A 14,999-nucleotide genomic window follows, 5' to 3' on the forward strand; every position below is an offset into this window, starting at 1 on the left:
AGACTTAAGTTACAAGAATTTATTGTTTTGAAAATTAAATCAGTAGTTTAAGCCTAATTCTGACTGCTTATCTAGTTTCAGTAGCAAAAGTGTGAATGCGAAGCATACTGCTAATGTTGTATAACGTCTGTCTGACTTGATTTTGGGCTAAATCTACAGAAGCATTTCAGGGCTGCACAAGACTAAGTTGATATTCAGTGGAAATACTTGAGATAACTGCTTATGTGGCACAGTAAAGCCCCTAATTACTCCATTTAAAGTTAGCTGTTAATGGCAAAGATTTAAAAACCTTGTGTAGTTGAGCTGGCAAACAACAAAAGTGCCAAGAAGTCCCCAAATCTTAAAAAGTACTTTTTCCCTTTGGTTTAGGTATGAAATGGAGCTGTCAAAGGGGAATTGTAATGCCACACCTTTTTTGATGTAGTTAGTCATCTGAAACAGCCTGGTCCATTTGGGTGATAAAAGTGAAGGAGAGCCTGGTATATGGCTCGAGTGTTAGGTGACCGCGACAGGGGAGAGCAAGAATATGATTTGACACATTGGTTGTTGTCACAAGTTTCTTGAGGCAGAACTTCAGGGATTTTAGGCATTTAAGGTGCTTGCAGCCAAATATGGATTTCTGGACCATCTGGAATTAATTGGGACAAAGTTGTAGAGGTCTCTGCAGAGATCACATGAGTTTTATGCTGAAGCTGGTGGTGACCATGCTGATTTCTGTTCCATCACTAACTTGGGTTTATAATATGTCTTGGGTTTATAATATGCCAAGTCAACTATATTTCTCTTACATAAGCTCAGTATTGGCCACCTGATTCAGAGTCGTGTGGACCTGGTAATAATTTGCATCAGGTTACCTTTGTTCACATCTGTCTTTCCATAAAGTGAAATTTGCTGATGTAGTGTGCATCAGCCTTCTGTTAGTATTTAACATAACTATGTTTAATTGTGCCATCACCCAAAGGTTATTTTTAACTCTGAACTCATGGAATGATGAAAGTGAAGGGAGCCCCAAAGCACTTCAGGCTTGGCAAAACAGTAGATAAGAGAATTGGGCTGTATGTTTCTTCATTTTACTCAATGATAAATCTGGCTGTTATGTTGGAATATTCTTTGGATACTTACTCTTTTAAGAGACTTTATTTCCTGCAAGGTTTCCATAGCAAGGAAACTTGTCATAAAATGGCTTGGATTACATCAAGTTACTGTATTTCCTGTTTACTGCAGTCATTCTAATTTGAAGTGACTCTGAATAGAAATGGATGCTTTGAAGCTATTTCAAAAATAAAAATGCTATCTACGTTTCAAGCGGGGCTGAGACAAATGAAACTGGATCTGCAGTTTCTAAACAATGCCTGTGTTACCAGCATCTGCCTATTTTAACTCTTCTTCAGTGTTCTGCCTTACACAGTGATTGAGTAGTAATGCTGATATGAAAATAGGTACTGAATATATCCTTTACTTATGAAAAGATGCTGCTACTTAGTAGTGTGAGACTTCTAAGAATTTTTTTCATGTTCTAGGAGACACAATTTAAGAATAAGATCGTAGGAGAAAATGACATAACCCTGCAATGTGTAGATCAAATCTATGGAGGTAGGTTGGCTTTCTCATCTTTGTGTAACATGCCTCATACTTAAGTGGGTTCTTTGTACATGCTGCTTTTTAGAAAACTGATATAGTTGTCACTTCGGAAATTAGGATTGGGTAGTCTGGAAAACACAGCTGCAGATGTTTAAAGACCAAATGACAGATAAGAGATCTGGCAGAATCCAGTCTTATCCCTCAAGGTTGTCAGTTCCACTTCGTTCTTGGACAGCTGAAACCATTCCATCAAAATACCACGATTCAAAGCAAACCAGAGTGTACTGTGGAAAGTCTCCAATTAAGATTGGTGCACAAGGATCTTCCAGTGTATCAGCTATTTCTGAAGATATGGATGTATTCCTTTTATTTCAGCAGTAGCACTGCATAGCAGTACAACAAAAACATTAGGCAAAAAAAGGTATTTTGGGGGAAAGGAATTTTTGTTTGTGGGATTCATGACGTCCTCAAAATATTAAAGAAGATGTAAATTAAAGCCTCCTTTTCTAAGTAATTCATTGAGTCTCTTACAGAAGAGCTTGTTGGTATGACTGTATTGATTAAAACAATAACTGAGAATGGGGCTGGTAATTTGTAAGTAGTGGAGAGGCTTTATTAAGAAGCCTGATGTTAGATTAGTGTTATTCAGAGCATTTGTGAATGTGATTCCTGAAGGACTGGACCTAGGGGGAGACTAGTGTAGTCTGATTATGAAAAGCTATGTAGTTTCATATGCAATAGCCTGGCTGGCAGCACTTCAAGTTGTGAATTGGTATGTTCTCAAAAATAAGCGAACAAAAGGCTTCCTTGGGGTATTTATGGTAGCTAAAAAATCCCAGTTGTTTGGGGACTTCCCCTCAGGCAAAACTACCAAGTTATGTTCTTCACACATCTCAAAACTTTGAACTTGCTATGCATTCAGAATATGAAAGTCATTGAGCAGCTGGTTTGCTGCAAATTTGGTTTCTATGTTGCAGGAAGTAGTTTGGGGGTTTTTTTTAAACCCATTCAAAGTTGAGTGTACTGCCATAAGAGCATACCAGTCTGTTGTAGGATCCTTGTTTTGACTTGCTAAAATTTGGGCTTGAATTAGTTTCCTGAGAATTCTGAATAGCAGGGAAAGCTTTATCAACTCATGACAAAGATCTTTTTGATATTTACTTAGACTTTTTAATTTTGTAGTTTATGATGAGAGAAAGAAACTTCTAACTGGACAGCTGAGAAAATACCCAGAAAAGCTAATTATCTACTGTAAAGACCTTAGAGTATTTCAATTCTGCCTGAGATTCACCAAAGAAGAGGAAGTGAAAAGAGTAAGCATAGTAACTTAATTTGTTTTTCCTTTTTAAGCTTAGTGTTGAGTGTTTAATTGTGGGCATGAGGGAAGAATGAAGTTCACCCTGAGAGATCCTTTAAACTTGAAGTGTTTTCTGATCATTCTCATTTGAGAATGAAAGTAAGACTTTGATTTCTAGTCAGTCTTGCTCATTAAACATCTTCATGTATAGCAGTTAAAAAGATCAGATGCACTGGTTCTTTGAAGAAGACTGGAGTATTACATGAAATTAGCTTTAGCTCATGGAAACTTGTAAAGCTGTTCTGTTTGTGATGCCGTTCTATTACATTTGAGGTTTCAGCTTTTTGCAGTTATTTTCCTGATAATCTGGCTTCTTTTGACACTTCAACTCCAGATTAGAAGATTACTACCTTTAAGTAATGAGTCCCTTTAGAAGTTGAACAGATAGAATACTTTGCATTGAGCCAAGTAGGTATAGTGTCTTGAAGACAACAGAGAAAACTTTCTAATAGTTTTCAACTGCTGGGGATAGAGCCCATTGAACAGCTTTATTTAAAATCTGAAAGAGGGTACAAAAATGGTTTTTACCCTGGCAGTATGTATTTGGGTGTTAACTCTTGGTCCTTTTCCAGATTGTCAGTGGCATAATTCATCATAGCCAGACTCCAAGGCTGCTTAAACGCTTGTTTCTGTTCTCCTATGCATCAGCAGCCCCAAACAACACAGGTAAATGTTTTTCTGTTCTTGAGTTCTGTTTGTTGCATACTGCTAGTTCCCTATGCAGTCTGGGACACTTAGTAGCTGAGTTTGTGCTCTGCTGCCACATAGCATTAGAAGATTAATTTTTTTCTCTTGTGATGCGTTTTAGAACTGTTGCTAAAAAAATCTCTAAATTGCATACTACTGGTTTCTCTGTCACTCAGTGCAGTTGCCCAGAAGTTTTCCAAGCAAGAGTGGCATCACTTACCGAGATCAATATGTGCAAATGCTTTTCATGTGTTTCTGACCAGAGTGCTCTCATCTAGAAAATGTTTTGCTCATTTTATCAATGTGCTTTTTCTCTTCTGTTGCAGTGAACCGAACTTCCTGCTCTTCATTCTTAAATTATTACATTTTCAGTGGCATCTGACAAAGCATTTCCCTTTTTGCTCTTATTTGCAAAACATCTTCTCCCAGGAAACTGCAAAAAACGCATAGGTTTGCATAGCAAGATTCCAGTGGACATCTCACTTCCTCTTAAAGCTAACTTATTACATAATCTTCCCACTTGATCAAACTTGGCTGAATAATATAGTAAGCTCCATAATTGAAGATAAAGTTGTCAGTCCACTTCCTATTATTTCATAGCTCAGACTCCAGCAATGGAGCTGTTTTGAATTAGGAGCCTGATTCTTAATGCACCAGGAATGCCTGTTTCTTCCACAGAGGGAAGTTTTGATGTACCCAGGGTGTTCAGTGGACACACCAAAATGTCATGGAATTACAGAATCATTGAGGTTAGAAGAAACCTCTGGAGATCATTTAGTTTTATTCCTGTCCATCTTTCAATATTTAGAGAAGGACTAACTACAGCATGCTTATCAGGAGCATGTCCAGTTGTGTTTTGGGTATCTCCAAGGACTGAGACTTTACAATCAGGGAGCAGCCTGATACCCTATTTGACTGTTCTCAGTGAAAATGTTTATTATGTTTAAATAGGACTTACTGTAGTTTGTGTTGTGCACGGTGCCTTTTGTCATGTCACTGGATGACACTGAGGCAAAATCCATTGTCTTTACTCCCTTTCCCTGCCTCTGCCCTAATCAGAAATCTTTACAGTGTGTATGATCATCTTTCACCCCTGTACCTATGCCAAACCACCTCTTCTCCAGGGTGAATGATCCCATCTCAGTCTCTCCGTGTATCAGGCGAGGGCCTCAAGCCCTTTAAAGATCTTCATGGGCCTTCCCTGGACTTGGTCCAGCATGCCTGTGCCTGGGGAGCCTACGGCTGGACACAGCATGTGGGCATGGCCTGGCCAGTGCTGAGCTGAGAACATCAATCACCCAGTTCAATCAGTAGGCAGTAGTTTTCTCAATGCAGACCAAGAACATGTGGGCTGCCTTTGCTGCAAGGGCGTATTGCTGGCTTGGGTAATTTCTTCAGGTTTCATCTCTAACTGATGTTTCCCATGTAGCAACTAAGAAAATGTGAGGCCTAGTCCTTATAGCAACTTTGAATTGCTGTGCCAGAGTTTTTTCATATTTTAACAACTATATTCAATAATCAATACCTAGGCCCTTGTTCTCTATGAAGTTGTTACAGGAAAAACCAAGTAGACTTTGGAAGTTGGAATTTATACCTCTTACAGTCTGGTACTCTTAGAATCTTAACTTGTCTTTTAGAGCTCATTATTAATGTTTTGTTCCCAGCTGCAAATATTTCATCTACGTTTATTTTCTTACAGTGGAGAGTTTCAACTTGCCATTGTATCTTCTGTGGAAACTCTAGCTCTGTTTGGTATTTCAGTGTTAGCTGATGTTACAGGATACATAATTATGATAGTCTTCTAAAACAACCTTCCTCCATGGGTTACGTGGTTATTATACAGGATTTGAGTCAAAATTAACTTGTTACTGTAACTGTTGCTGAGATGGCCAGAGAGAAATGGAGGAAAATTCCTCTCCTGAAATGACTGAGGTTGAATTGCTGTGATCAGTTTTCTGCCGTAATCAGGTCTCTGTGCTTATCAAGAGCCTGAAATGTTCTATTCAGTGCAAAACTCCTATTCATCATAAAAGAATTAACTTTAAATGGAATGTGATATCTGAATTGGTATGATTTTAATTCCACCTTTAAGTCTATATGCAGATGCACTAATGTACAATGGTATTTGCTGCACAGCATTCTGGGTTTTAGGTTAGATGTGAGGACAGCCTTGACTGAGTGGAAGTTCTATAACAACTCATTAGTTTCAGTAAGAGAAACTACTCCTGAAGCTTAATTAAAGCAGTAATTGACGGAAGATTTGTTGAAGATCAGACAGAAGCAGTATGGTGTACAAAGGAATTTTCTTTGACTCAAGGCTGTTGGCACACAAGAGGTTTTCCTTGCTTACCTTAATGTAAACTAACTACTTGATTTAGAAATGCTTTCATGTTAGAATCCATGACAGTCAGTGAAGTTGACGTTATTGATGTCTGACAGATGGAAGAAACCAAACTGTGATGTTTGATACTCTTGAGGACTGGCGTGTTGAGTTGGAGCGGACCAAAGGGAATGTGAAGTACAAAGCAGTGACTACCAATGAAGGCTACAGAGTCTCTGAAAAGTAAGCTTAACCTGGCTAATAGTAATCTTTAGATACACATCTCATCAAGATGTGCAGAAAATCAGTGACACCTTTGATGCTGAGCATTACACAGTTGTTTAGGATTTTTTTTTGGTGCTTTCAATTTTGATTGATGGGATACTTTGACCTGCTGAACTCCTAAATCATCTTACACAACCCATGGTCAGGCAGGGTTAACTGCAACATTAGGACAGGCTACTTAAGACCTTGGTCTGCCAATGTCTATAGGTGGAGAATGCCACTTTAAAATAGAATAGAAATAAGTTGGTCTGCTACCTACACTTTTTTCATGCTTACTGCTTAGGTAAGGTACAGGACTGAGAAAATTTCAAGTTACATGCAGTTAAGATTTTCTGTCACTTTGGTTAGGTGGTTGTGTGGGGAAAGAGCAACTGGTTTAAAGCATATCTGCAAAATGTGCTGATGAGAGGCAGGTTGCATTGCCTTTAGTGGAAGGTTAGAAATAGACACTTCTACCCATGTAGCTAAGCAGTGTCTTGTGGTGAACCCTTTAGGATGCACACAAGACTCTGTACTATTGTGAAACCCTGAAAGGCTTACTGACCTTGGAAACAAACACCACTTTTCAAAGAAGTCTTAACTGTTTCTTCCAGAACCCTGTCCTGAGAGACCTAGGCTGAGGTTAAATACTTATGTTTGTTGCACCTGTGGGCCTTGAACAGAGTATTTTCTGATACTGGAAGGTCATGATATGTTAAATGACAAACTTGAATTGTGATGCAAAAGGGAAAAAGAGCAAGTTATCTAATAGTACAAGGGTATCTTCTGAAAGAACGAAGAGTGAGAGAACCAAGGCAGCCTTAATAGTCAGATGTTAAAACTAAACATAGGACTTAATTGCAGCCTTGGAAAGGCAGGGGAATGTTTGAGTCAAAATAATGGGAACAGTTTAAGATTGAAAGAAAATACCTTACCCAGCTGAAAATAAAGGGGGGGGGGGGGTGTTGAAGACAATTTAATTAACTAGTAGGAAGGATTATTGTGCCTGTAAGAGTGAATATGTAATTATCAAGTGGGCTAGAACACTCACCGTCAAAAAAAGGAGCTTGAACTCTGTTCTTTGTTCAGTTAAAGTGCATGAAACCCTTTTTTTTGTCATCTTAGGCTGCCTTTGTATTTTGTTGTTCCCATATGTGTTTCTGAAGAGAGTATCTTGAAGTATGAAGGTAGAGGCATTCCTGTAAGTATATATGACTAAGGGTAAGAAATCCTAATGAGAAGGTGTAATTTCAGTGAGCATGTCAGATGTTATTGCATGTTATTTCTAGAACTTGTTTTTAACAGAACAGCTCACACCTAGTCATCTATTGAGGGAGAAGTAGATGTTGGAAGGGGAGGTGTTCACAGTATTCTGTTTTCCCTTTAAGCAGTGTAAAGCAAAATACAGGGTCACAGCATCCATTTATTTATTAGCTGTCTAATCACAGAATGCTAGGAGTTGGAAGGGACCTTGAGAGATCATCTACTCCAACCCCCCCTGCCAGAGCAGGATCACCCAGACTAAATCACACAGGAACACATCCTGGGGGGGTTAAATGTCTCCAGAGGAGACCCCACAGCCTCTCTGGGCATGTCCTGTAGTCTCTTGTGAAGGAGTGATGTCTCATGACTAACAGCCTGGTGGAGAGGCAGACTACTAATGGGCATGTCCTGTCGCTTCTACGTATTAGTAGTCTGCCTGTCCACCAGCCTGTTTGTCATGAGACAGTACTGATTGGCATCTACCTGGGACAGGATGTAGGGCTTGAAATGCTGTTTAGATCTTGAAGACCATGAATGTGTGGATATAGCTGAACACCTTCAGTTGCCTAACTTGGGTACTGCTAAGTAGTATGGCAGGGACGAAGCAGCTTCTTTATGAAACCAAGAATCCTAGCTGAAAAACTTGTTCTACTAGTCTCAACAGAAAATTAAGTTAAATACATTGTTTTGCACCCTGTAGCATGCTGCTTTGGCTTCCTACCTCATACCAGAGTTGAAGAACCAGTAAGACAGATAAGACACAAACAAGGATAGAAACCAACCTCATTTAGGTTTTACCTTGGTTGCTGCGTGGTCTTCAAGTTTGCCAAGGAGAACCATATTTGCTTCATGCTCCTAATCAGCCCACAGAGAAGACAGTGCTGTATTGTGTTGCCCAATGTGTTTTTTCAGATAGTGAAATTCAAACCAGTTTGGTTCACTTTTTCACAGATAATCAACCAAAGTACAGTGGCTGTTACACAGAAACAGAAGTGACAGATATATAAATTATTTTTTTAGTTCCATCTTGTGTTGTTCCAGAGGCCTTGTAGAAATCTTCTAATTATTTTCACATTCTTTATGGTCAAGCTATTTTGACAGTAGCCCCCCAAATTAAAAGAGTTTGAGATGGCACTGAAAGGACAAAGAGTAACTTTTTCTATTCTTGATGATTGTGAGGTATCTGCATCTTCCTGAGGTGTACCTCTTTGCTGTAAATTGGTAGAACTTCCTGATTTGACTTGTGTAATATTCCTGATAAAAGTTTTACTGACTCACAGTTTCAAATCAGGTTTAAAGTTCTACTTCAGGGCTTCAAGCAGTAGGTGTGAGTCAAGAAATTACAAGTAAAGGGAAATAGGTTTTGAGGACTGTCTTGCTACAAGGAATACTTGTAACTACACAATCTATATTTAGTTGTGGTTTTTCTTATTTCATATCTTATGTCATATGCCTGGATGACCTTCATATGCCTTTATGTGTAGCTTACATGCAACTGACACACTGTATATACCTTTCAAGTTCTCTCTAGGCTGAACTAGAAGAAAAAGTTACATCTGTGTGGAGAAGCTGTTCACTAATATGTGAATTATAGGAGCCATCTTGCTGTGGCATGTCTTCCAACATAATTTGGCTGTAGACATTTTTTAGTTCTGAGCACAGTTGATAATGTGCTCATACAGTCTGACACTTCATCTTTATACAGACACAGGGAAATACAGGCTTAGAGCTTGCAAGCAATAACTTAGTGTTCTGAGGCACATAGTTTTGGTGCAGATGCAGAAGTTCACTTCTACTGGTAAGTCTGAATACACCAAAAGCACAATAAGGCAAAGAATTGTATTGCAATTATTCTGTCATTTAAGCAAATACTTTGTGTAGGACAGTTTACTGATTTTCATCACCTGCTAAATGTCTTTCTGCAGATTTGGTGTTGGTCTTGCCATAACGGTGCTGCTCTTCTCAAAATGTCTGCATTTCCCAAAGAACAGGATGACACCACTTCACAAACACAAAAAGCCTTCTTGGATGGGTCAGTAATAGCTATTCTGTCCACAACACTTTGCTTGGTATGGACCTTGCTTCTCTTTTTCCATATATGCTGTATCTTTAAGCTTGCAAGCATCAGGAAACAAGTTCTAGATCTAAAACTAGTGTTCAGGATTGAAGTGGGTTTAAGCCCTTGGTTTAACAGCATTGGTCAGTTGTGCAGGACTAACATCACTGAAGGCTTATATATGTATTTCCAACAATATCAGGTTAATCTGGTGGAGCTGCCCCAAAGCCAGTAGTTTAACTACAGTTCAGGTATTGACTGATGGGCTCAGTGGTGTTTGCAAGTAAGTGGAGTTTAATCTCCATCTTGCAACATGAATTTGCAAGCCAAGTTTTAAATCTCTGAACTCTGTCTTCTCAGGACTAGATTTGGGTTCTTAAATTTAAAGTGACTTCAAATGTCTGAGACAATCTAGCAGTTCACTACTACTTTCAGGTGCAATGGCAGATGACTGCACTCTGCTTCATCTGAGTGAGATGAATTAGCTCAGCAGTCTGAAGAATGTCAAAGTTAATGTAAGGGCAAGAGAGTAACAGCTGCCTGGGTCAGAGTTACAGCAATGACTTGTTGCTCTTTTTTTTTTCCTGGCTTTTTTTTTAATGTTAGGTGTCCTGGAGAGAACTTACCTCTTAGCAGAAAGCTCAGGCTAGTATGTACTGTTTGCACTGCTTCACTGCTAGTTCCTTTCTCAGAGACAGTGAACCTGTTAATCACACAGAACTAATGAAAATAGCTTGATAAGGCTCTTGAAGCTTCTTTTGTTTTAAAAATTAATTATGCTTGCATGGGAAAGGGTTTTGACCTGTCCTGCAGATTCTCTAATGTTTCACCCCTGAAATGAGAAAGCTTGCATGACTTAAAGATTTTTTTTTTTGTAATGCTGATTCATTTTGTGAAAGTGAGTATAACTGGCAGTAACCTGCAATAAGGTATCAAATAGTATTTTGATCTCTTGCCTGTGGCTGTCTGGACTGGGGGCTGTATTGGGGAATACTGGTGGTTAACCACTAATACTTAAAAATCTATCTGCAAGTTGGCCATAAGGGTGTGTTAAACTCAAGCACACAGCAGATGTTTACAATTTACAGCTTCTTTTATTTATAAAACTTTTTTAGAGCCAGATCAAGCACAAATTGTTTACTTAAATTTGGAAGAAATATCGTAACTGATAAATGATTGCTTTTACTCAGCTGATCTGATGCATCTTCCAGTAGGTCTAGTAACCTGCATTTGCTGTGTGGACTCTGTAGTCTCACAAAACAGGCTTCTGTGCTACCACACAGAGGAAACAAAGTATTCTGTTCTGTTTGGGCAAGTGCCTGCAAGGCTGCACTTCAAAGTAGGAGCTCCAGCAGCTTCTCCCAACTCTTGACAATAAAAAGCCAGCATGACAACAGAGGTATTTACTAAGCTGATGTTCATCTGAGCTCTGGAGCCTGAATGACAGGGATGTTCTCAATACAAACCAAAGCTTCATCTGGCCTGGTATTCTTTTTCCCCTCCTCCTAGGGAAAAATTAGGAGATATGTAGGGAAGTACAAGGTAGGTATACTGTCTTGCTTGAGCCCCAGTTGTTTCTTCCTTCTTTTATTCCTGTGTTTAATTAGCAGACCTGGCAACTAGGTATCAGATTGCAATTTGGTTGATAAAAGTCAAGAAAAATTCTAAGTGTCTGTGGGAAGGTTTGGGTGTTTCTGTTTATCTACTGTTTCTGGATTCATCTCTTAAATAGCCCCCTAGTAAAATTTTGGTGTGTCTAGTGAAGGCAGTACTGAAGAAGCTGTAGTGAAAGTCAAGCAATGCTTTTAATAGTTATAACTGCACAAGTATGCACAAATGTCACTTTATCAGTGCAACAGAGCAGCAGAACTGCTCATAAGCTTGTAGGCAAGCTTCCAGCCAGTACTTAAAATTGCACGTAGGCCATTATCTTTCTAGGGTGTGTATCTTTTCATCTTACAGCTGTTTCCCAAACCATGCCTATTAACTATCTTCAGTCATAATAATTACTGCCTTATTTGAGCTGTGAAGCAGAAGGCTTTAATCTCTTGATGATTTGATTTAGAATCTATAAGACAATTAGCAAACCTCCCTATGAACTCCTGAGGACGGATGACTTGTCAAGCAGCCTTCCATCTCTGCAAGATATCCAGACTGCGTATACAAGATTTAAACAGCTCTTTTTGATAGGTGAGTCAACGTTCAGTCTTTTGTCTCTGAGGTGACGGAGATACCAAGCATAGCAACGCTGTCTTGTCTCTCAAGAATGCAGTCCTTGTCCTGATAGGTGTCATGCTTTTGACAGTGGTTCAAAGCAGACTTTTAAATGTGTAACTGAAGACAGTGCTTATGACTGGCATGTTAATGGACACTTGTGGTACTTAGACTTACTTCCACTTGCTAAGCAGTCACAGTGTATGAAAATGGCTTTTAACTAGAATTTCATACAGTTTACCTGTTGGATTGGAGTTTATGGGGTGGATTTTTCAATGTTCTGTGGTCCATTGAAGCGAAAAGTTAAATGTTAACCTTTTAAGCTTCTGTGCTGTGTCAAGAGCTGAGTCTGAACATGAACTAGTATTTGCCCTTTTTGTTACAAACTAGTCAGTCCTTAAAACATGAACCATAAGTGTGCTTAAAATTCTGCCACTCTGGTTGTAGAGCTAAACAGGACTACTGTGAACAGTGAGTCTGCCTGAAAGGAGTGAAAATGGGAGACAGGGAAGGATAATCTCAGCTTTCATACTTTTTTCTGGGACTCAACAGTTTTGCGTTATCTCATGGTATGAAAAAGTTCCATGCCACTTTACAACCGTGTGTCATGGTTTCACCCCGGCTGAGAGCTGAGATCCATGCAGCTGCCTGCTTCTTAAAGGAAAAGAGCAGGGGAAGAGGGAAGGGGGGGGGTTGAGAAGTGAGGGAAGGGAAAAGGAAGGGGCAAATAACCCCAAACGCAAGAAATAAGAGGCCCGTGGGTTGGGATAAGGATAGTTTACTAAGATAACAGAAAGATCCAATATAACAATGCTAACAGGATTTTAGAGCAAAAGTATATGAAGCTGTTGATACACAATGCAGTTTCTCACCGAACCCACAGCTCAGGCCGTGCCACCCAGAGCCGTCCCAGGACCCGACCGTCCCCCAAGAACCGCGTGTCCCAGAGCCGCCCTTGGCCTTCCTCCCATCAGCCTGGGCAGGACGTATTTGGCATGGAATACCCCCTTTGGCCAGTTGGGCCACCTGTCCTGGCTTCGCCCCTCCTTTCTCATGAAGAACTGAGAAAGTCCTTGACTGTCTGACAGCAATTAACAACATCAGGGTGTTATCAGCACTACTCCCATTTTAACTCCCAAACACAGCATTCCATCCGCTGCTACAAATGAATTTAACTCCATCCAGACCAAAACCAGGGCACTGTGCAATGTGCTATTTTGGACAGTGGGTCTTCTATAAAATAATGAGAGTAAATGTTGCAACTGTCTGTCTGGTGACATGCTGAACACTGGGGCATGTCGCCTGTGGCTATGGGACATAACTGAACTGGTTGTTACTGAGGACCTGCATGCTTGCCATGTAGCCTACAGCCAGGATCCAAGTCCTGCCACTTTTATACGTGGAATTTAGCTGGCAAGTTGATGCTGATTGCAGAAAAGTGTCAGTGGTTTCTGGTAAGCATGTAGTAAGGAATTCAGTGCCACTCTGAAGAGAAGATATGTGAGAGATCTGGCAGAGTATTCACATTGAGCATTTTGCCTGGCATACATTATTAAATCCACAGGGGATCTTAGGAGCTAAAAACACCTACATTTTTATGTAGTTTCAGTAACTTACCCTTCTATGAGAAAGGCCAAAGCTTGAATTTAAGTCACTTATATTGCAGGAAATGTTGCATAATTCAGTGGTATAATTGTCTTGAAGCAAAATAAGTATGCTAAAACTGCATTCCAGTGAGCATTTCTGGCTTAGAGGTTTTTAAATAAGCTTTGTGAGTGGACTGTAGCTCACAGAATATAGCACTACACACTGTCAGTCTGAGCTAGCTTCTTACAGAAGTATTAGAGTCTTACAGGAATAGACAACCTTACTACTATTTTTCAAAGCCTGCACACATAAAAAAATATTTTTACTCTATGCATGGCGAGTTAATTTGATTTGGGTGACTTCAAATTTCCTGAACTTTAGCTCAAGCTGAAGTTTGTTGTAAAAATCCTCATTAAGTGAAGCAGAAACCACAATAGCAGGCAGCTGCTTGAAAAAGGGTCTTGCTGGGGAAAGCTTGGATCTTTCTAACTGTTTCTCTTATTTGAAGTGTTGCAAAGGCAGATCCTGGTTTTGTTAGACTGCACACACATGTCATTGTATGCTATTTCCCCACATGCTTTAAATGGGATGTAGAACACCTTAGTTCTCAAATCCTAGTGGAACATTTCTTTGTTCTCCTAGAAGATAGGGTGGAAGGAAAGTCTTGTGCTCGGTTGTGATATTAATCACAATACATTAAGAGATAAACTGTAACTGTGTTGCTGTGCCTTTAAAAATAAGTTCCTGTTTGGACCAGGAGATGACTTTGGCTGAGGGAGAACTGCCAGACCAAGTAATTGTTTGTAGAGGCCTGCATACAAGTGTGTGAGTCTAGCTGTGGTTGAGCATGATTGAACACAAACAGCCAGCCACGCTTAATGTGGCTGCTCAAAAACTCTTCTGTGGGATCTATAGTGTAAGAAGAACTAAAGAAAGTTTCAGTATGGAATATAAATGTTAGCACTGCAGGTGAAAGCACTTTATTCCTACAGGAATAAAGACAGAAAGCTCTTTTCCTTGGTATCTTGATTTTTGGGATGGTTTAGAAGGACTAGAAATTGGTACTGTAATTTTGTGTTGATTCAGAATGGATGGAGGTTTTTCAAATGGTGATAGGAGGCTAAGTGGAATATGAGATTTGGGTGCAAAGGCATGTTCTAAAACTGAAATGGAAAGAAGGTGAACTGGTTAGTAAAAGCACTGAAGTACTATAATGTATGTGATTTAAAGGGTGCCATACTTAAAGGCTTGAAGTGGGTTTGAAGATGTTAAAGAAAGATGGAGAAAACGGTCTACTGTGAACAGAACTGACTAGGCAGCTTAAAGATGCATTCTAGTTCTCATTTTGTGGAGAATTAGTTGATATGACCACTTTTTACAGTGTGTAATGAACAGAATGAGGGGCACAGGCACACATGGAAGCAGAACAGCTACAGAAATTGAATTGATAAATGCCTGTGCACCTGAGGATTATATGGAAAGAGGATCAGATGGAAGCTGCAGAAAACAAGACAGTTGAGTACATTTTAGATGGAAGCATATGGAGAGACTTGGGGAAGTGGAAAGAAGCTATACAGAAACATGCAACTATCTAAGGGAGAGAAGTGTTGTGTCTGTCAGTTCTTTTTCAGTGGTAGAACTGTCATAGACCTTTGGCTTCAAGGTTTGTC

General features: G+C 39.6%; 1 protein-coding gene across 1 annotated transcript in view; it reads left to right on the forward strand.

The window, feature by feature from the left end:
* Positions 1 to 14,999, forward strand: part of MTMR12 (myotubularin related protein 12) — a gene marked incomplete at both ends in the record, with an annotated part of 31,307 nt that overhangs the window by 9,117 nt on the left and 7,191 nt on the right. The window contains 7 exons of the mRNA XM_084278520.1: positions 1,521 to 1,593; positions 2,764 to 2,894; positions 3,511 to 3,604; positions 6,065 to 6,188; positions 7,335 to 7,410; positions 9,398 to 9,504; positions 11,594 to 11,718. Of these exons, the coding sequence (XP_084134646.1) occupies positions 1,521 to 1,593; positions 2,764 to 2,894; positions 3,511 to 3,604; positions 6,065 to 6,188; positions 7,335 to 7,410; positions 9,398 to 9,504; positions 11,594 to 11,718 (730 nt within the window). The remainder of the gene's footprint in view (positions 1 to 1,520; positions 1,594 to 2,763; positions 2,895 to 3,510; positions 3,605 to 6,064; positions 6,189 to 7,334; positions 7,411 to 9,397; positions 9,505 to 11,593; positions 11,719 to 14,999) is intronic.

Source organism: Gallinula chloropus (genome assembly GCF_964237585.1).
Source record: "Gallinula chloropus genome assembly, chromosome: Z".
In the NCBI taxonomy this organism is placed as follows: Eukaryota; Metazoa; Chordata; class Aves; order Gruiformes; family Rallidae; genus Gallinula; species Gallinula chloropus.